The sequence below is a fragment of the Anguilla rostrata genome, chromosome 3 (assembly GCF_018555375.3).
Source record: "Anguilla rostrata isolate EN2019 chromosome 3, ASM1855537v3, whole genome shotgun sequence".
Classification (NCBI taxonomy): Eukaryota; Metazoa; Chordata; class Actinopteri; order Anguilliformes; family Anguillidae; genus Anguilla; species Anguilla rostrata.
Genome location: NC_057935.1, coordinates 61,003,313 through 61,026,575, shown reverse-complemented (window position 1 = coordinate 61,026,575; position 23,263 = coordinate 61,003,313). Strand labels below are relative to the sequence as shown.

Genomic DNA, 23,263 nt, shown 5'->3' with positions numbered 1-23,263 from the left:
AGCTTTGCAGTTTTCTTATCTCCGAATGGAAAAATGAGGAGTTATTTTCATTTGAAATGTGGTGTTTCTGTCTTGTTTGGCTTCTAGAGGGTTTTATGCACAATGCACAATGCAGGCTGTCCTCATTTCATCACAAGCCTGTTATAAAACCTGCACTTGTCTCAGCTGCATTCTCAGTAATCGCATTAATAATCAATTGAAAGAGGACGCACCAAATCCAAATTCAGGATATCATGTCCCCGTTCCCCCATATCCCCATCCATTACTCCTGCCAGAAATGTGGACGTGTGCAGTCCACAAGAACCCAGTGACCCCTCAAACCAGAGATGGTGCCAGCTTTGACTCTCCCCTTGAAGGCTCCTGAAGGTAGATTTGGGAAAATGAAGCATAATCACACTGGGGATTCATTAATGGAGATTTTGCGTAAAGCTGACTTGGCCCACTCAGCATCGGGCCTTGATGAAATGCCCCGTCCCAGATTTGAGATATCACAACAGGATTTTGCCTCAGCGATTGAAAGCCAAGATTTCCCATGGTTCCCAAGTGTAAACGACTTTACCATCCTGTATGAATAATTTCTGTGTTTCTGCGCAGAGCGCAATCTCGCAAATACGATTGCAGCGCGTTCGTTGGAGTCTCTGTAGTTTGTGGGCGAGGCTTCGTAGCGGAGCGAGGAGTGTGTGTGCGTGTGTGTGAGACACACTGTACCCTGCGTGTTTGTTGGAGTGTGTTGTCTGTCATCCCGCTAATGATCAGCGCATGGGGCAGAGGACCGCATGGCCGCTGAGATGGAGCTCATTAGAGCTCTATGGACAGGAGGCTGCCCCAAGGCAGGGGAAACGGGCAAGCGCGGTTGGACAGAATCTATGGCCGCATTCAGTGTCTGTTTGTGCTGAAGTCGAGACAAAGGCTCCAGCTCATAAGACTCATGTTTCTGGATGACACAAATGTGCAAGACCTTTACCATGTTAAAATGCATTCTCTTTGTGCTTTTATGGGAAACTGGACAAGCTTAGGCTCTCTGGGTTGGCCATCATCTTGGATTTTGTGGAGGGAAGAAGCTTGAATTAATTTAATGCCACGTAAGCTTGACATTTGTGCAACTGAATATCCGAGGAAGAGTTGGTAGGCACAGTTTTCAAAGTCTCTGAGATGACTCAGAGAGGCTGAACCCCTTATTGTCTGGATTTTGGGGAGACTGCTGAACCTGTGTGTGTGTGTGTGTGTGTGTGTGTGTCTGTGTGATTCAGCAACTCATGAGTAAGCACCTCAGTGATGCAATTTGAGACCTTCAGTGTTTTCTGTCATGAGCTTTGAGGAATCATTTTTAACGCAGACTGTCCCATAATGTCTTTTTGATGAAAGATCAGCACGAAGAATGAGTTTCAGTTTGGTTCAGGTGCACAGATAAACAGAAAGAGAACGAGAGAGAGAGAGAGAGAGTGGGGAGAAAGAGGGAGAGGGCGAGGGAGAAGAAAAACAGACAGTGTGACATCGAGATAGAAGCTTTGTACATCCGAGGGAAGGAATTGTTTGGCTTTGAAACACAGCGCTGTTATTAATGTCCGTACATATGTTGCCATCAGGACCAAGTTGACTTGAGGTTCAAAGATGGAGGGTCTGGGCAGATTCCGCCGGCTGTCTGCTTTTAGCAGCTGCTCAGGTCCCTGAGAGGGGAGGCCTTTGACTTCACCATCCAGCCGCTAAATGATCTGAGCAGCTCAGACTCGTCTGGCAGCAGAAGAAGAGCGGAGGGTGTGTGTGGCAGGGGCAGCAGAAGAAGAGCGGAGGGTGTGTGTGGCAGGGGCAGCAGAAGAAGAGCGGAGGGTGTGCGTGGCAGGGGCAGCAGCGGGCCCTGCTGTAGCCGGTGTGGCGCTGCAGGCGGGACCGAGGGCCTCATGTTCAGGGATGTGTACGTACTGGGATGGGACTCTGCCTCTGAACCCCTCCAGCCAGGAAGTCCACCTTTAGTAGAACTCCAGCTGTAGCGGCCTATATATGGACGAGCAGAATCTGAAGCAAGTGGCCCTAGGATGGCCGGTGAGCTGATAAATAATGTAACTGTCCGAATGCCTGCGAAGCTCCGCAGTAATGCGAGAGCGGGTCTTGTGGCGAGCTCTTCCCTTCCCTTGCCACCCGGGACCTGGATCGCCCCCTCCACCCCCCACCAGGGCCGGTGGCTTGAGTTTCCCTCTCAACTCTCCAGTAAGCCCAGTGAGAACGCTCTCCATCGGTCCGCCTCACGCCAGGCCTCGTCTCTGCACACTCAGCTTATTTTTCCTGTCACCCCCTCCCTAACACCCGCTCACCCCCCCCCCCCCCACTCCACTCTCACCATCCCTATTCACTTACCCTTCAGCGAAATAGACATCGAACTGGGTTAGTGTGACCAGACCCGGCTGTACTGCGTTTCCCTGGTTTCAAATAGCAGGCCAGGTGTTGTAAGCGTAGCCGCCAGGGCCCAGAGAAGGGATGCACCATATAAAAAGTGAAAAAAGCAGTTACCCTCCTAAGCACTAGGACCTAGTGTGCACACTTGTGACCAGTGAAACACTTTCTCTGTGTTCAATTTTCAAAACATTGAACTACCATGGTCTCCCAACTCAGACGTACATAAGTTACTGAATGCATGGAAAGTGTTTTTTTTATCCTTTACTAATGGACTCCACTTTGAAGTCCACTTTGAGGGACATGCCAGAGAGAACAGTTGCAGGTAGATATAGAGAATGGGGTGAAGCTGCTGGAACAGTGCTTTCAGTTAAGGGGTCTAACTTCATCTCTCCATCAGAATCCCTATATGCCCACCAGGGGCCAGTCATGCACCCTACCCCTAGGATACCCTGCCTAAAATGTGAGTTCATAATGGGAGGAGCGTTGCAGATTTAATTTTTAGCACAGGGTTGTCTGAGGTTTGCCATGACTGGGAATCGTAGAGGATACAGCACTGGGAATGCAGTGACTCAGCCTGGGACACAGAGCTGTAACTGACTCACGCAAAACAGATTATTAAACAGAGAGGATCAATGTCACTTCGACCCAGGATCAATGCTGGGGGTGTGGCACATGGGATTCCAAAATGAACTCCTACCAAAATGGTGGAGAGCGAAAGTCTAAAAGATGATGCCCGTCAAAACCCAAGGATCAACTGTCAGTCACTGCCAACTGACCTATGAGCTGCACTTAAAAAGCCAAGGACCAGCTGTCAGTCAGTACCAGCTAGCTCATCAGAGTGTTTCACCTGCCATGGAGGACCCTTTAGCAGTCAGTGGCAGCCAGCCAACAGGATATGTTTGAAAATCTCAAGGTCCTGCTGTTTCAGTAAAATGAGCTGGAAAGCACAAGGATCCATGGTTTGTTAGCCAATCAGATGAGGAGTTATCTATAACAGATGCTCAAGGTCTCCAGAATGCAGAGGATTAGGGCGGTACAGATGCAGTGCAGTATTGTGCTTCTGAGTTGGCCTGTACTTAATACAGAAGGTTTAACTTTGAATTTACAGGGTATCTTGTGGATTTATTGATTAACTTATTTATGTGTTTTACCCACCAATTCTCAGTGCTGTGCTAATATACTGCTTGTTCTTTTTAACTGTAATTGCAGTGTATTTCATGGATACACATGATTTATTAGAGGAAAACCCATTGCCCATGGACATAGGCACATCTGTGGCATTATGAGATGCATAAATAGTAGGTCATTGCAAACCAAAATAAGTTTTTGTGTGTTTGCGGTAAACAGATGACTTTGTACTGATGAAAGGCAATAAAGTGTTGAAGTTCTTGTGTTAGTGGGGTTTTATTCCATTACTATGGAAGTTAAATAGAGTTGAGAAAGAACAAAATGTATGTGATGAATATGAGGATGATAAATATGGGAAATATGTTTTGCCGGTATGTGAAGGTGCGCTGTAGATGGTGGCCTCAGTATGTGGCAGTGGTTGTTAAAAGCAGATGTAAAATGTTAACTGCGCCGCTGATGGTCAGTGTTTGCTTGGATAGGTCAGGGGCTCTACTAACGTTGCGTCCTTCACCAGTGTGAATGCATTTACGGAATCCTGTTTTATTTATTCAGCAGCCGTGAACTTTTAAAGCCCCCGGTGATAGCCGCGGCCCGAGAAGCCTGCGCCGGAACGCCGCTGTTCTGGCAGAGCGAGCCCGTACAGGTCAAATGTCACCGATCAATAACCGTATCTTAACAAACACCGCGACGGTGGACCGCGTACCCGCGTCTATTAATAGGAGGAAACGTCCGCGGCGGCGTATCGTTAGCTTCTGCGGCAAACACCCGCAGCTGTTTTTCTTAAAAGGATATGCAGATAGCCGTTCATGTTTAAGGAATGATGATGCGTGGAGGTGAAAGGTCAATTAGAGCCGACGCAATGCGAAGCACTCATCCTCATTAGAAATAAAGGACTTGCGTAAGAACCCGGGCCATGCATGTTTAATGGCGTAAGCCGGAACCCGATATCCTCTCATATTATCATGATTCCATTTTCCCGCTGACTTGTTTATTTCTAAATCCCATACTGGGACAGGACTTAATCACTGAAAGAGATAGCATTCCATACCCCAGTGGCCAAGCGAGGCCCTCACCACAGCTGTCAGGGCTATTGTACACAGCCTGACTGCATTAGAGGGGAACCTGTGTTCAGAACAATGCTTTATGCCCAAACACACTTCACACTCATACACTTGGCTGTGACACATTGGAGGTGTTCTCATTTTGCTGTCAGTTTCGTTTTTATTTTCATTAACACTGCAGTGAGAACTTTTATTTCAGGCATCAGAGATTCTTACAGTGACAGTGTCACTTTGAGAGTGTATGAAATCTGAAATATGGCATCCTTAGTCTGTATGTGAAACGTGGCAAAATATTTTCAAGGACATTATATATATTAATTTAATTTTGGAGACTTCATACACTGTGGTTTTATAGAGAGGATATTTTTGTTTTAGGCCATTTCACAAAAAAAAAAACCAGACAAAATATAGGGGTTCCATTCTCAAGACCAAAAAACCCTGGCCGCACAAAATGTAAGGAGACATTTAAAACGAAAAGACATTAATGTAAATCCTATGTTCAAAGTGAGCAGCGGTGTTTTATGGTTCAGTGATGACTTCCATGTCAGAGCCCCGGTTGCCGGTGGTGTCATTTTTACTTCACCGCGCCCGGAAGCTCATATCCCAGTCATGGGGAAATAGGCAGGGTGATCTGACACCGGAAGACAGGCCCCGTTTGACACGCCGCTGTTGCCCGGATACGATTAGGAAGGGCTCTTGCGCCTGCCAGAGTGAGTCGTACGCTTGGGCCTCATGTGGAGAAAGACCCTTCTCCGTCTTGCACCTGCGCTGGCCAGGCAGGGCTCCGGAGAACAGTCTTGTTACTGTTGTCTGTTTAAGGGAGCGTATGAAAGTGACTGTGGCACTCTGGCACCTCCTCTGCCTTAACCCTCGAGTCTGGCCTGGGAATCTGCCTGTCGTGACGATATGATTGGCCGAATGCAGCCTGGCGTGGAATTCTGTCTGTTATGACGGTTCTGTCCGTCGTGGGTGGGTGTGGTTTATACGGATTTGCGCAATGCCAAGTGCCCTAACCACCAACCTAGGGGCGGCAGTGTAGTATGATGGGTAAGGAGTTGGTCTTGTAACCTAAAGGTCATAGGTTCAGTTCCCAGGTAGGATACAGGCCCTTGAGCAAGGTACTTAACATTGTTTCAGTATATATCCAGCTGTATAAATGGATGCAAAGTGCTATATAAAAAAAAATGTGTAAGTCACTCTGGATAAGTGCTAAATGCCTGTAATTTAATGTAATGGTTCATTCTGAACCGTATGGCCCAGCCAGGGTCCTGGGAAAGGAGTACAGCCAAACCATAAATTGACATGGCCTGCTGTAAGAAACCGATATGCCAAATCAGCTGTGTTAGAATAGCAGGGGAAGAAGAGGAAGTGGCCCTTGGCACCATCACAGGAGGAGGCTGATGATGTCGCTCCATCAGTAGGATCTCTCTCTCCACACTGATTTTTTCCTCTCATACTCATTGTTGCAGGTTTACTGTAGGTACAGCAGAGAAATTCCATATTGCGATAATGTTTTTGGGGAAAACAATCATTTAGTTTGATGACTTGGGTCCCTGTTGACCTATATTTGTTGATTGGTTGATTGTATTTTCAGGTACGCACTTGGGTAAAGTGGTTTGTAAACTGGATTTTCAATAAAACATCTTCTGCTGTCTGTCTTCAGTATGACATTACTAATGAGAGTCCTTTGGATTTACATTTCACGCAATGAGTATATTGTTGTCTGTGAATTGAAAAAAATTATAGTTTACCTTGAGATAATGCAGATGGTAGATTTAACTTCTCCAGTCATTTCAAATGGGGTGTGTGCATGTGTGTGTGTGTGAGTGTGTTTGGTTGTGTGTGTGTGCGTGTGTGTGTGTGTGTGTTTGGTTGTGTGTGTGCGCGTGTGTGTATGTGTGTGTGTGTGCATGTGTGTGAGAGTGTTTGCGTGTGTGCTTGTGTGGGTAAGTGTGTGTGCGTGCGTTTGTGCGTGCGTGTGTGTGTTTTTGTGTGTGTGTGTAGAGTGAACTGTGAGCAAACACACGCACACAAGCATGGGTCTACAGCATGCTCAATGTATACTTTTGTCTGTGTCCAGGTTGGTAAAGTACAGGCTATCTCTCCTCTAATCTGTTAAATCCTCTCACAGAATGACTATTATACCGGCTGGAAAAGCCCGGGAATTAACATTTCATCTCGTTCCCTCTCCCTTTCTCTCCATCTCTCTCCATCTCCAGGGCCACCATTGCATCCAGTTTTCATGCCTGCCCTTTTCTCTCCTCCCATCCATGTTTTCTGCTAATGTTTGAATACCCAGGAGGGTTTATTGGCATTATAAATAAAATGATCTTTGTGCCTAAATACCTCACTGACAAATGTCAACTCTCATTCTCTCCCTTCTGTCTCACTTTCCTCGTCTCTTCTTATCCCTCTGCCCCTCCTCCCTCTCTGTCCCCCTCTCGACCCCTCTATCTCTCTCTCGCTCTCTCTCTCTCTCCCTCCCTCCCTCCCTCACATGACTACCCTCTGGCAGTATTTCATAGTGCTTTTAAGCTGAAGAGATTTTATGTCTAGGAATTTGATGTAATAAATAATAATAATAATAATTATTATTATTATTTTTTTTTTGTTTTTTTATTTATTATTTTTATTATTATTAATATTCTTAGATGCACATGGACCTAATCATTTTAGTCATATTTTATGTTCTGCTGCTTGGGGATCAGTCTGTAAAAGTTGGCAGGCTTTCACAGTGAAATTCATGCTGATGCTATAATAGACACTTCTTCTTGAACTATTAAATTATTAAAACTTTTTGTACTCTATGAAACTATGAAACTTTTGTTTTCCTCATATTATTCATTTTTCCACTTTGTACCTGCCAGTGTCCTTGAATGTTGTGAAAACGCTTGTACTGTATATTCATATTCACATTCCTCTCGACCAGTGGACCAAAACATTTAGCCTTTACCTGACAAAATGGTGTGCTGGTCTTTACTCTGCTTCTGAATGTGTAAACCTGTTTGGGTCCTCACTTTTCACTTATGATTTCCAACATGGTATTTTAGAAAAGGTGCACCTCTCCAACAGTTTGCTAATCGTTTTTGTGTTAGCTTCTAGACTCTAGCTGTTTGCTGAACAAACAGAAGCATATCTCTTAAATCATGGCTGCTGTCAGTTTTAATATTTACACTGAAAGTACAACTGTGTCCTTGTATAGTGAATGTTCTTTCAGAACATATTTAAAACAAATATTGCTCAACAAACCTGAATTTCATGCCAGTAGATTGAAAATATGCTGCTCTTTGCAATTGAAATTTATCCATCAGTTATTATAATAAGATAAGCCAGATATTTGGATTGATTTATACTCAGTCTTTTATCAAGTCAGATATCAACTGTCAATCCCTAAATTTAATATGGCCACCCTGGGCAGCTTATTTGTTGTACTAAAGTAAAATAGTAACGCAAACAAAATGCTTTCCTATGACTCCCAAGATTATACAACAATGACATGCATAGCTGTACAGTTTACTCTAGGTTGCCGCGGTAAAAATCAAAATGGTTTTGATTCTGTATGCTGTAGATGTATCGATAACATTACAGAGCTGCAATATTGGATTTTCTTTCAATCATTCAAAAGGACTACTGTAGATGTGTAGCTGGTAGAGAGCTGAAACTTTGAATGGACAAAATGGCTGACTCTGGCTAATGTCATCGTGTGTTCAGGTACTCATTAACACCGATGGTTGAGTTCCATGCCTCGAACGTAAGAAACCCCTGCACATAATTTCTTTCAATGGTTTACCTCATTAATGGAATGACACTACAAATACTACGTTTTTAGCTGAATTGAAATCAGGAAACAAGAGAGAAGAAAATGACTGTAATCAAGCGTAATGTTTTATCTCAGTCTCCGTGTTGTTTAAGTTTGCCCCGGATAGCACTCTGACTCTGCCTTGCGGAACAGAACGGACGAACAACATCTGCCACCCGCGCCAGCTTTACTTATCCTTTCATCTGGTTCTTTGAAACCAAGTTCACATCGGTCCACTTCAAAATGAACATCGTCTTTTTGTGTTCATCCAATGGCGTTGACATTTCCGTCAGTGTGCCAATGACGTTGTATCAAAGCAACTCATGAGCCGGACAGTCTGGCCATTATTTAAAGTCAACCTTGGGAGCCATGAGGAAGAGGGAGGGATGAGCAGACACCAAACAGCAGTTACAGCAGTAAGGTGCACTGGGAGTTTGAACAGTGCTACCTTTGCAAAAACCTGCTTTTCTCTGGGTTTCCATTTATTTGTTTTTAAAAAATGTGCATAAATCGTTTTTTGTTCAACTTTCCTGATTAGATGGCCTTTGACCAGTCCCAAAATACCAAGATCCTCATTTACATGCTTTGTTGAGGCTTTCATTTATTGCGTCCTCTGCTCTTTGGCATGGAACATGGTATATGCCACAAGATAAAAAAAAGAAGAAATATTACCATTTTTATTGGATGGTTTGTTCAAAATGACAACATTGTAATTGCAAAAATGTTGAAAAAAAATCTTCTGGAACCACAGCAATTTGGAGTTTGTTTATCATAAGGTTTTAAATTGTAAATACAGTACAAGTTTGTATATGTCATATAAACTGACTGAAATTTTTGATTATTGCAAGAACATGTTTTCTTGGCACTTTTGTCCAAAAGTGGTAATAACTCATGTCATTTCCTCTCTCTGTAATTCATATTCTTCCATTTTCCTGTTCTTGACCCTTTCCCTATATGGACCCTTCTTCATTTCTCTTCCACTCTTCAGCACTGTCTCTCAACCATCTCTCTCCTGTCTTTCTATTTTTCTCTTTCTTTGTCCACCTCTCCGTCTATCTGTCTTACCCCCCCCCCCCAGTATTGTGGCCTTGCTGTCTCAGTGTAATGTGACCTGTGCGGAATGCTGACGGTATTTCTGTCTCTAAACGCTGCGGTTCCTGCTCAGTCTTCCACTCTGTCGCACAGGGACGGGAGCAGGGCCGTCTCAGCATCGACACTTTTTGCCGATTTTAGATAAACAGCCCGTCGGGTTCTCCAGCCTAAGGTGATCCTGTGTACAGCACCTCTGAGTCTGAATAGAATCAGCATATACCTGCGCATTGCTTTCAATCTCCTGAGCAGTGATATTTATTTAATAAGCACTTATGGAACCTCTGTGTGTCTTTGTCTGATTTTTTTTGTGTAAGGCTGTGTGCGTGTGTGTGTGTGTGTGTGTGTGTGTGTGTTCAGTGGAGCAGATGTCTCCACTCTTGTACTTTGCAGTGCTGTGTTTTTGTTTGGTGTGTACCTTGAGTGTGTCTGTGTTAATGAGATGAACAGAAGAGATGTCACCTGCAGCCCCAACACTTACGGGGGAAAGTGCTGAGTCCTGCAGGGAGAGAGCCAGCAGCTGCATTCTCTGCTGGGGTGGGGGGCGGGGCGGGAGGTGAGGCAGGAGCTGTGTGTGTGTGTGCGTGTGTGCATGTGTGCGTGTGTGCTGTGTGAGTGTGTGTGCGTGTGTGCGTGCGTGTGTGTGTGTGTGTGTGGTGTTGTGTGTGGTGCAGCTGCGCTGTGTGTGTGTGTGGGTGTGCGTGAGTGTGGTATGTTGCGTGTGTGTGTGTGTGTGCAGTCGCTGGTGTGTCGGGCGTGTGTGTATGGCCATGGCAGTTACATACAGTCACCTCCACAATGATTGGTAACCGTGATAAAGATTGACAAAGCGACTGTGTGAAACAGGATGCGCAGGTAAAAGGCATTGGCACCCCTGTTTTCTGTACTTTGTCCACCCTCCTTTTGTACAACACTACTGAGTCAGATTTTGTTTCATGAGATTGGTGGACATATTTGCAAATACCATTGCAAAACAGAAATTTTGTGGTCAGTTGACCATTCTTGGTTGATTTTGTGGTATGCTTGCGATAGCTGTTTTTCTGAAGGATCTATTTGTGGTCAAGTGTGTGCTTCCTGCAGGGAATAGCAGATTTCCGGCAAATAAGCCTTAGCGCTTGTTAGAGTTCATGATTTCATTGACCTTAAGAAGAGCCCCAGGACCAGTAGGTGCGAAATAACCAGTGGAGATTCACCACCACATTTCACTGTATGTATGAAATCCATTTCAGCATGAACATCCTTCTTCCAATGCGGAACCCACCACTGTGTTTGTAGCCACAAATTCAATGGTCTCAGCTGGCATTAATACATGGTCCTAATTGAACTTCCAGTGGTGAACTCGAAACCAGATAAATTTATGCTGAGTAAACGAATACTGTTGCCTGCAGTGTGATTTCTGATATTCCCTTGGTTGGATTCACTAAATGAATATCCCTTCTTTATCATGGCTTTTAATCATCTATTTTCATTTATTTAAATTCAGAAAACATACTGTTAATGAGATAATAAAATGATGCAGCGCCTAATGTTATAAGCTCATAAATGATAAAAATGACTGTGCACTGTAAATGCAGAAAACATGTTCTGTGCCAGTGCAAGCAGATGGAATATTGGTACAATCTTATGTAGTTTATTTTATGGAAAGCTTTCTCTCTATCTAAAACTTAAATATTTTGTTTGCTGGACTTTTTCTTCCTGTGTACTAACGGGATGTCTGTCAGGAAGGTTCATGTGTTTATCTCGTCTGTCCTGTGGCTTTAATGTGTGGCTGAGTGTGATTCTGCAGCTCTAATGTAACTAAACTAAATTTAAACAAGGGTGTCCTTTTTAGTAATCCCCATGGTTATTCTTCCTCATGCATTCTATTTCTTCATCATATTCTCTCTCTCTCTCCCCCTCTCTCCACCCCACCCCTAACATGATCTGTTAAATGTAATTCGATAGGCTTTATTGGAAAATATATTGTGTTGCCAATATAGACTTACTGTATGATAAATGTATATCAGATATATTTCCTAGCTATTGGTACATACAACTTGGTTTGTGAGGTTTTATCTGTCGGGAATTCAGTGCCAAAGATGTTTTTTTGTTGTTCTGATGCATTTTGAGGGGTTGTACCTTCTTGTGAAGTTTGTCGATAACCCAGGCAAGTGTGTTTCTCAAGTCTTTTTTCCTTGCATGCTCAAAATAAGGAGGAAACAGTACACACACTTACAGATCTGACCTATAGGAATGCTTTCTGTGCCTGATCACGTGATTACTTTTGCTGCCGTTTCATACAATGTCTCCTAAGACTGCTATTGATCTTTGTACTGTCAACCTTTTGACAAGCGTCTCTGAGAAATCCCCTCTGTGTGTTTGCAGAAATACAGGTACCAAGATGAGGAGACGCCCCCCATGGAGCACAGCCCTGCCCACCTGGCCCCGGGGAAGAGCGGGGAACTGATGCACCTGAGCGACAAAAGCCTGGCCCCCATGGACGGCATGCACGGATACGCCCCCCACACGCACCTGTCCCCCATCAAGGTGACCCGCCCACCGAGCACTCTGACAGCAAGCAGACACTCAGGTGCCCAGACACACAGACACACAGACACCCAGACACCCAGACACCCAGACACCCAGACACCCAGACACACAGACACACAGAAACGCAGGCACACAGGCACACAGGCGCACAGACACACATACACCCGGACACACAGACACACATATGCACGGACACACAGACACCCGGACGCACGGACACACAGGCACACAGACACCCAGAGACATGGACACCCAGAGACACAGACACCCAGTCACACAGTCACACAGTCACACAGACACCCAGTCACACAGACACACAGTCACACATGCGCACTCACAAACACACAGACACACTGACACCCAGACACGCAGACACGGCCTTCAGTCATGACGGGACAAAACATGTACACGCGCACACACACACATGAACATACACACATACCACACACACACACACAAACACACAGACACACTCGCACATGCACACATACACATACACACACAAACACACAGGACAGACCGATAGACAGACACGGCAGAGACCAACAGGAAAGGGCCACCCAGCATGGATGTCCTGAATAATGGTTCCCCATCACTCACTTTGACATTTGGGCCACAGGAGGCGGCAGTCATACCCATGGGCCCAGTGTTAGTGCCAGGAACAGTTTGTGAGATCTGCTGGTTCTTATGCTTAATTAATTATTCAGCTCCCTATACCCCCGCGTCTCTCTGAGTGTTTCCTCAGTAGTCTTGTCACTGGTCTCATTTGAACAACACGAGCACTCAGCAGAAATACTGGGAAAAATCCAGGGGTTTCATTTGTTTATCACATTCAGAGAAGTACTCTTCCCTGTGTGGCAACAGCACTGACAGAGGGTGGAGAAGAACAGAAACACACACACACACACACACACACACACACACACGGATGTGCACACACACACACGCACACATAATCACATAAACACACACATACACACGCACATACGCACACAAACACACACACACGCAATCTCATAAACACACACACACATACACACTCACGCACATATGCATGCAAATATAACCATCATTAAAGTATTTTCTGTCTTCTGTTTGTGTCTATCTTCCTCCTTTCTTTGTTGGTCTCTTTCTCTCTCTCTATATTTCTCTCTGTTTCCTCTATAGGAAAAAGCATCGATTGTCTCAATGTCTTTCCATTGATCTTGGTGTCTTCATTGTCTTCTTTGCTCTGTTTATCTTGCGTAAGATGGGCTCCTCGACCTTCAGATTGCTTCATGATGTAATTAAAGCATGAGGACATTGTTGAACCTGTCACCCACTCTGAGAGATATATTACAAGTGTCAAAAATCTTCTCTGGTTTATGTAATCAGCATATCCTCAGCTCATTTTTCTGCTCTCACAGACATAATGTTTTTGGGTAGATGTCACAATCAAGACAGGCTTGCTATTAAATATCAATGGATTTAGCTAGTGACACTCTGCACATAATCTCTATTATAATACATTCATTTCTTATGTTCTGTCTTTATGCTTACACAGCTATGTAAAGCACAGTACAATGAACCCATCATATATATTGCAGCGTGTAGATATTAATGCCATGTAACTGTACACGTGACCACTTGGACGGGGCTTAATTTCACTCAATATGCACCCCTAACTGCAGCTGTATTGCTTTGCTCATTGTTTTTGCAGGGTAAGGGTGCCATCTTGTGCTGATAAGAGGAACTGCATGCTATTTCATTGTTAGGGTAACGAACGGAAGGATTTCCAGGGCTTCTCATAGCTGCATTAGGAGCTGAATGCAATTGCCATGGTTCTCTTCATTTTTTTGAAGTCATTTTTTGTCCATATATCACATATTTCTGTTTGCTTTTTCATTGGTCCTGGGGTTACCTTATTAACATCTCAGTGGAATAGTTTATACTTATGTCTTCTGTTTTTTTATGGTGGTAATATCATGGTGATGAATTTGGATGAAATTGGTTTTGGAAAGAAGAAATCTTGAGCCTATTGTGTTCTTCATTCAGCATTTGTATAGTGCTTACGTTTGCACTGTGCACTTCTGAGTGGTGTACGAAATACCCTCTTCAGCTGTTTCAGAATGTCTGTCATCTTCCTGTCTCCATATTCCTCTTTCTTTCTGTTTTTTTAACTCTTGTTTTTCTTTTCTCCCAAATTATTATATGGCCCTCTGTCCTTTATCATCATTCTCTCTCACTCTGTATGTTAATATCTTATTCTGTTCTCTTCTCTTGTCTCCTGTCTTAGTTTTTCTCATCTTTCCTGTTGCCCTAAATTATTTCACTTTCACACTGTGTCCTTCTGCCCCATAATAATGCCATCTTTTCTAAAAGAAAACAATGAAGTGCTGTGTTGCTGATGAGAGATGAAGTTCAGGAAAATAAAGTAAAATCAACCCTAGCCTGTGTGGGTTTGAGGAAAAGAAAACGAAAGCAAAATATGTTTATGAGAAGCGTGCCGTATAGGAGCCGCCCCACCGAGTGCTTATGCTTCCCACCTGGGGAAAAGATGATGAATGGGAGTTTCCCTGAGTTCCTGGGCCTCACTTAATGAAATCATCCTCTGAGGCCGTGGAGCTGCGCTGCAGTCTCTGCAGCTGCTGGTCCCGAGCGCGTCTGAGTGGGATGCCTGAATGCGCCGCGAGCCGCCCTGCAGGGCTGCTGACCATAGACGTTTTCCCTCACTGCACATCACCGACGCACCGATGTAGCAATGTGCATCAGTGTATTGAGAGCACGTGCTTTAGCTAGGTGTGCCACTCTGGGAAGCCAAAGGATGGTGCTATTGGAGCGTGTGACAGAATATGTAGTTCTGATATCGCTCTTCATGGCCCAGGCTGCATACACCTGATTCATCAAGACAAACTTTATGGCTGTTTAATAGTTCGGTGTATCCGAAACCTCCCATGCAAAAAATTGAGTCCAAGCTCCGAGCCATGTTTCGCCTGTAATCATCTTCTGCAACTGTCCCGCAAACGCAGAATGGACAGGTTTATTAAAGGGCTAGGCCCCGAATTCTGTAATGAAGTGTTCCACAGGGGACATTTTAAAGGTTATGGCTGCACTGAAAGTTGGCTATAGGTGCTGATAATGTCCAGCTAAGGGTTTGTGGAATGGAGATAAACAGGGTGTGTTGTTATAAAGTGGGGGTTGGACCTCTGGACTTGGCTGGAAGGCTCTCCATGTTCTCCTTTGCATGCTTCATCCTTTACTCCTTTTTCTTTCATTTTTTCCCTCTCCACACACACACACACACACATGCACATTCACACACACAAATACAACCATCATTAAGGTACTTTCCATTTTCTGTCTGTCTGTATCGCTGTCTATCTTCTCTCTCCTCTCTCTGCTGGCCTCTCTCTCTCTCTCTCTCTATGCACTCCACTCCACCAGTTTCTCAGCCCCTCCCTACACCATTCTCGTCCACCACAAAACCCTACACCCTCTGGCGCTGTAGCTCTTCATGCTTCTCCCTCTTCTCCTCACCCCCACACCCTGCCCTGCCCCCCCCCTCCCCACCTGAGGCTGTCCCCCTCCTGCCCTCCCCATGATGTCTCCTCTTATGAGTTCAGATAAATGCTGCCCCCAATGACTGATCTGGGATCTGTTTGGCTTTCTGCATGAATAGGTTTCATTTACGACTTGTATTTGCTTTGCTGATCCAGAATCAAAATTTGATTGCAGCATCTCCCTAAAGCCCATAAAAAGTTATTTCTCAGGCAAACCCTGTGCCCCCTTTGCTTGCTCCCTGGCTGTTCCTCCCTGTGCAATTACCCCCTCCTCCTTTGTTGTCTTGCAGCCAGTGTTGATGTCGACTGGCCACACCCCTATCTACACCTCCGCTGCCTCCACTCTGGTAAGACACGCCCCTTGCTGGCTGACGATTTGCTATGATGTCATCACCTCACTGCGGCATTGTCGTTGGCACCACTGTGGCTTGCATTTTCACTGTTGTCACCGTCGTCAAGCAACAGCGTTCCTGTGGATGTCGTTGCCATTTCAGTCGGCCGCGGACGATGGTAGTTCTAGTCACGCCGCTGTGCACTACTCGTCGTCGCTGCGGTTACTGTTGCCGCGGTTGCTATCGCTAGGACTATCCCCGTTTATATTTCTGTCTCCTTCATTATCACTGAACTTTAGGCTTTTCCACTGTGTTGTGACCTTTCCATTCAGGTGGATTGCTGCTGGTGTTATGCAGCAATGTGTTTTTTTAACAGCTTTTTCAGTTGCTTTCTCAGTGACATTTAGTATATGATTTTCCTGTGAAAGAGAACAATTTACTGTGCATTAAATTCCATTACCACGGCAGCACTCCTATTCATTATTATGGGTGACAGAGAGAGATACGCGTATGTTTGCTGAGCAACTGTAGTGAAATGCGTATTAGGAATGGATCTCGTTTAAAACGTGTGGATGGAATTGATATGCTGAGACCCATGCGTGTTTGTGGATTTGACCTGCTTAGAAACATATGGAATGGAACAGATTCTGAGAACCATGTATGCGTGTCGATCTGTGCAGTAGAAAAAAAGATTTATGCTTGGTACTTTATGAAACTTAATCCTGAGAAAAGTGTGTTTTTTGTGTCATGTGACTGCATAGAAATGTGAATCTGGTTTGTACTGGAAGTGTGTGTGTTTGATATACATCAACAGCCAAACATACCTGTCTGCGTATCATTTATTTAGAGGAAATGGTGAGCATTGTGATCTCATGATTTAAAAAGATGATCAGTCCAGTTGGATTTTACTGCTTTTTCAGGTCTTGAAATATAGAGCTACTTGTGCTAGTGTGCATTTTTAATCGTCAAGTGTCAGCACATTTTTAAATGATTTTTTAAATGTTGAATTTACATGTTGAGATGTAATTAAGTGAGACCCAGACAGACCGCAGTTCTGCACTGATTAAAATGGGTAAAACGATAAAACTGTCTTTGGTGACGGGGAGGGACAAGGGCTTCTTTTTGCTTTATTGTCAAATGAGCTGTGGTGTTGGACTGTGAGGATATTACTGATAAATGTAGTGGCTGTCAAAAAAAAAATTGCAAATTACTTCCTGGAGACATTTTTCAGTTATGCTGTTTTATGCACTTGCCTGTTTTTATGTTCATTCTTTTGCCCCACTATGTGTGTGTTTACAAGCTGTTTCATATTTTCATATTAATGTTCAGTATAGTGGTCGTTGGGACAAGCCTCAGCTTTTCTGTTTTATTAAAGCCATATTAATTATCGAGGAACTATCAATGGCAACGACATGCAAGCAATTGTGTTTCAATAGCGTGGTCTTTTGGAATTATTTCGTTATTGTCTGTTTCGAAATATTGTAACCAGTTCTGACTTCTGCAGCTACAAATATGCCAGTAGGTGGCAGTATTGTCAACATTTAAAAGGAATTCTATCACTGTTGAGACACCTGTGTTTGATATTGCTTTGGTCGTAGATAGTACAACATGAGGGTTTGTTCTACGAAAGGTCTTATCAAATTGTATTTTGCTGTTAAATAAGGAAAGATAATATGTCATTAGATAAGAAAGGAAAAAAATCTCTGTTATGTTAATGTTTGAGGGTGAGGTTTTTATATAAGCCCAGCATGAGTTTCTAGTACCCTACCTGCACATTTATTATTATTATTATTATTATTATTATTAATAATAAGAAAAACCTGTGTTTGTGATTTTTCTCTCTTAACTCCTCCTCACCCATCCTAATGTAGTACCAGGTCCACACCTTAGAGGGAACTGTGGGTCCCTGAAGTACATTTTTGGGAAAATATCAGTACCTTTTACCTGGTTAGTATCTTTTCAATTGTTTGTCACATTGTAAGTGTATATGATTTGTCTTAAAACAATCATTTAAACACGTTTAATAAAAGGAAAGGGGCCATATTCACATAGGAAATAGTCACAGCCCAAAAACATTTGCTATAATACGACATGCATGTTCATGGTGTGCTTACACATCCACATTACAAGATACAGAGAAACCGATTGTACTGTAACTAGTGAGACTCCCACAAGAACAAGAAAACTGACATTTAGACATTCGTAGTTTTGATACAACTGCATTCACGATTTGAGCTATACCCTACTGAACGCATACCCACACAATAGCTTGAATACTGAAGTGCTTTTTTTATGCTAACTGCTGGCCGATGACAGAATGGCCGATGTAAATTCTGCATCCTGTCTGTATCCTGTCTGCATGTTAAAATGTCTAAAAATAGTGATTTAGTAAAAAAACTTAATCGTCCAAAACCTCGGACAGCAAAACCCGGACTGTGAAATTCCTGCGCCTGTAGCCTATTTCGAACGGATCCGGATGAAATGAAATGTGAAGCTGACAGCAGCTTCCCCGTAGCCGGGAGGAAAGTTGATCTTGGATGGCGAGACTCAAGTTCCTCTCGTGTCCTCCGGTAGTGTGATCACTGTGTGGCTGTGCGACTTGTATCGCTTTGACTGTTTGCCGTTCGTTTAAACAAAAGATAATTCTCGGATCAGAGGCCCTCCCCCGTCTTGTTCTGATTTGCGTTCTCTCTGTGCGTCTCCTCTTGGCTGCTGCCGCGTTTGAGAGATACAATTTCTCATTGCCATGCCTTTTACGCAACCTAAGCTAGACTATATCAGCGCTCAGCAAATCACTGCGTGCTTTCAGGAGTTTTTAACATCCGCACGCGAAGAACACCGTAGCACTTAAGGCATGCTTCAGTAAATCAGAGGGAACACATAACTGACCTCATTTAGAAAATCTCCGCCCTCTTAGTACAAGTTTACATATGCATGAACAGCTTTAACTTCGCATCAAAAAGAAAGTCGCAGGGTGACGTATTCCCCGGAGATCACATCCTAATAGTGATTTTGACCCGTTGTGATCCTTCAGCGAATCCAGCGTAGTAGTATAATGGGGAAGCAGGTTTGTATAATGAGCTGGTCTTGTAACCTAAAGGTCACAGGTTTGATTCCCAGGTTGAACTCTGTCGTTGTGCCCTTTAGCAAGGTGCTTAACCTGCATCGCTTCAGTATATATCCAGCTGTATAAATGGATGCAATGTGAGTGCTATGTTAAAAGACGTGTAAGTTGCTCTGGATAAGAGCGTCTGCTAAATGCCTGTAATGCATAGATATTGTGACCTTGTTGTGACTGCTTTTGCGTTCCATAAACAGTCCTTCAAGTTAACCTCTCCCAAGGTGTATTAGAAGATGACACCCAGGACAAAAATTTGGCTGAAAACCAGCAAGTTGGCCATTGGATGCTTTCCCTGTACCCCATTCTGCTTCCCCACTCAGATACTAGAGGGCTGCCGTGTCTGCAGTCTTTTGCATTACCATCAGCATCCTGACTGAACCGGTGTCCTGTCTCTTGCCAGTACTGGAAGTGTCAGTGGCTCGAAGCCTATTGGATTAGGAAGAGCCTGGTGCTGAAGTGGCTCAGCCAGGCCCTGGTGGCTGGAAATGGGCTGAGTTTTCATTTTACAGCACATTATACAGCACAGATTGACTGTATGCTAAACCATTCATTAGGTTTATATTATACAGCACCAAAAAAAAAAAAAAAAAGTCTGTGCATCAGTGCTAAACCAAACTTCTGTTTGGAGAAAGTATTCCTTTTCCTGATTTGAGTTCCTTCTGCAGTCCTCTGGCCTTCTCTCTTTCTGTCCACTTTCCTTCCTCGCACTTCATTGTTCATTGACTCTCTGTGCCCTTCTCTGTTCATCTAGCCGCCAGATCACACAGCTCAATGCTATTGTGTTTCGTCGAATTGACTGCAGTCGAGTCTCAGTTCAGTTAAGTGCGTATAGCGATTTTCATGCAAGACTTCAATTACAGCTCTGTTGTATTCCCTAAGGCTCCTGCTCCATTTGTGCTCATTTTTTTTCACTCTCTCTCTTTCCATCTCTCTCTTTCTTTCTCTCCCTTCTATTTGCTCTCTTCCCCCCCTCCCTCTTTCTCCCATGTAAGTTTGGACAGACAATGGCTCCCCAAGTGTCATTCCCGTGCCCTTCGTTTTTTCCCTTATCCCGCCACGATCCTTTAACCAAAAGAATGGCTGAAATGGCTCTTAGGTTTTTGTCTAAAATGCTGTTTTAATCGCTGTGCAAGCAGACAGCCTATCCACAGGGAGGGAATGAGGGGAGGAAAGAGGGAAGAGGAAGCAGGGGTAAACAAGCAAACCGAACCTGGGGAAATGAGAGAATGATTGATAGATCAGGGGGAAGGTGTTTTGGGTAGAAAGTGGGAACTGAGAGCTAAAGGACTAGAGGCAGGGGCTAGGTATTCCAGCGGAGTGTAGTCTTATTTAGTCAAGCGAGTGTAAGTGAACTTTACGTAACTCTGCTCTCTCCCTGTTCGTGTGTGTGTGTGTGTGTGTGTGTGTTCATGTGTGCGTGTGTACTTACGAATCATGCACATTTTGTGCATCGCTGTCAGTGAGTGTGTGAGAATTTTTCTGAATAGTGTGATTGTGTACAGATCAGCATACACTGTGTGTGTGTGTGTGTGTGCTTATGGATCCTGCACGTACTGTGCATCCGCACTGTCAGTGAGTGTGTGAGAATTTCTGAATAGTGTGATTGTGTACAGATTAGCATGCACTGTGTGTGTGTGTGTGTGTGTGAGTGTCTGCATCCCTTGGTTTATTCCCAAAGTGTTTCCTCAGCAGTTGAACGCTGTTGCGGTGGGGCCACGCTATGGGAAATCGATACGGCAAAATACCAAATCCGAATTAACGAGCACCCTTGTAGAATGGTAGCTATCTGCTCTACCCTCAACACCCCCCCCCCCTCCTTCCGTTCTGTGCTGCTCATATCTCTACCACTGTCTTTCTCCCTCTGGGGTCTCTGGGGTGCTGTCCATGGTGCTGAATGCTCCGAGGCCAGTTTCGTGTGTGAGTTGAGGGGGAAGGGGGTGTCACAGAGAGAGGGTAAGAGAGATAGGGAAAACAATAGCCAGTATTGGAGTAAATATTTAGACAATTATTGTCCATGGGCCATTTCCCTGGATATCCATGTGTTTGTTAGACTCATTTTGGGAGAGTGCAGATAGCATTCTTTATCAGGCGCTGGCTTAAATGGCATTATCTCTGGATTTAGCGCTGGCCCCATGGAGAAATCCATTTAATGGGTTCAAGGAGATTATTTTTCATGTGCGCATGCATGTATGTGTAGAGCCTATACCCATCCACGTTGCGAGGTGTAGCATGCGTGGAATTTATGAGGCTGCAGTTAGAAATTCTTTGCAACACACCCTCTTCCTTGCACAGTGCTGTCCAAACCATCCAGAAAACAAAACCATTGTCGTGGTTAATCTCTGGAAATGTACTGGTTGTGTAACTGTGCGCTGCTTATGCTGATGTACGTGGTTACTATGACTTTGGCTGTGATTTGAGATCTAATGAGGGGCACAGAAATGATTTGAGTGAAGTGGTGTGCTGTAATACCATTCATGTGTTGTACTCACATCATTCAGTCACCATACTCCATCTATTTTGTACTGTCTCTATTCCCCTGCTACATCCTCCACACCTTCCCCTCTGTCCACTCTATCAACACTAAATTGATTTAATTGATTTATATAACGCCGTGGTGCCGATTGGGTGCAGATGGTAACATTGGAGAAGTGAAGAGAGGGAGGGAGGGAGGGAGGGAGGGAGGGAGGGAGGGAGGGAGGGAGGGAGAGAGAGAGAGAGAGAGAGAGAGAGAGAGAGAGAGAGAGAGAGAGAGAGAGAGAGAGAGAGAGAGAGAGAGAGAGAGAGAGAGAGAGAGAGAGAGAGAGAGAGAGAGAGAGAGAGAGAGAGAGAGAGGCGGCAGGCGAGACGGGGAATACAAGCGCATCACAAATTACAACAGCGGAATACCCGTCGGGGAGACAGCGCGAGAGAGAGATGGAGAAAAGGAGAAATGAAAAGATACCAGACATAGACTAAAGGGACAGATAGATTAAAGCAGAGTTGAGCTTTCTTTCAAAACCTTCCCGGCGGAGGGGGGATGAAAACATACGCAGATTTTTTTCCCTAGCCTTTGAAAATGAGCTAAGGTGAAACGTTTCCAGAACAACGATAATGCTTTTGTAGTTCCAAATTGATTGTTTTAGGCGCGTTATTTATGCGCGGTAGTATGCGTGGATGAAATGATCATGTATTGGTGCTTAAACTAAGAGGAATAAGGCAAACTCTTTAAATAATTAAGTTAAGTTAATCGAGCATGTCATATGAGTTTACCATTTGGTTCGGGATAGAAACAAGGATTTGACGCGCTCTCTTGGACTCTTAGACTTATGTCCAACATATTGCAAGACGAGTCAAATTTATTGTTTTATTTCACTGAATCGGATATCGGAATAGCAACCGAAACAAAACAGAACCGCAAACTAACCGTTGGATTAAACTGTGAGTAGAGCGAAAAAAAACTGCCCACGTTTCTTTTGAAATGTTGGATGCCTGAGGTTCAGTGTAATTAAAATGTGTTTTGTTTCAGTGTAATACAGAAATTGCACGAACATTTGTGAAACAGGTAATTTAAAGGCTAGTCTTAAAACGTCTTAGCTAACCGTTATTGGCATTCCGTGTCCCGTGCACACGCGCCTTCACGTTTACTTGTAACGGTATAAAGACATTTTTGAGAGAATTTGGTCGCTGAAGTGCGTAATTAATTTAATTTGTGGTTTGTGTAGTCGTATATGTAAACGAAGACGACCCTTCTATCTTTCCTCTTATCCATCTACACATTCTCTCCCTGGATTCATCTATAATTTTGTGTGATTCAGAGTCTGAGTTCACCGGTCAGTATGTTTGTGTCCGTGTGGTACGCGAAGAAAATGGGCCGGCGCTTCATCAACAACGTGAGGAAAGCGAAGAAGCAGAGGCAAAGAATGCTGGTAGGCCCCATGCTCACGTGCATGCGTGCTCGAGCAGAGGTTTTGACCTGTGACCATTGAACATGTGTTTCTTGATAATTGGGGAATTTACTTCTTTCCTTCTCAGTTCCGTCCATAGTGCAAGTGTGCATGGTGGGGGGGTAGGCTATATATAGTCTGATATTGTATTTTGTGGCGAATCATTGTACACCAAAAGCTGCTGACTTGAATGAGTTTGTCTAAGAATTCATGTGGATGTAGGAGGTTGCCAAGCAAAATGGAAACGGGTCCATTTTAAGGTGTCAAATTAAAAAGTGCTATACCTCTTGTTTAATAAAGGTGGATCAATGAATAGTTGTTAATAGCATATTCGGCCATCGATAGCAGGAT

General features: G+C 44.1%; 1 protein-coding gene across 12 annotated transcripts in view; it reads left to right on the top strand.

Annotated features, from left to right (window-relative positions):
• dlg4b (discs, large homolog 4b (Drosophila)) overlaps nucleotides 1–23,263 on the top strand; it is a 131,014-nt gene that overhangs the window by 66,173 nt on the left and 41,578 nt on the right. For 9 of the 12 annotated variants that reach the window (XM_064329041.1, XM_064329040.1, XM_064329042.1 and 6 more), the window contains 2 exons: nucleotides 11,833–11,994; nucleotides 15,827–15,883. In XM_064329041.1, coding sequence (XP_064185111.1) covers nucleotides 11,833–11,994; nucleotides 15,827–15,883 — 219 coding nt within the window. Of the gene's footprint in view, nucleotides 1–11,832; nucleotides 11,995–15,826; nucleotides 15,884–21,852; nucleotides 22,895–23,263 lie in introns of those variants that run through there. The other 3 variants (XM_064329052.1, XM_064329051.1, XM_064329046.1) reach the window with 2 other exon arrangements.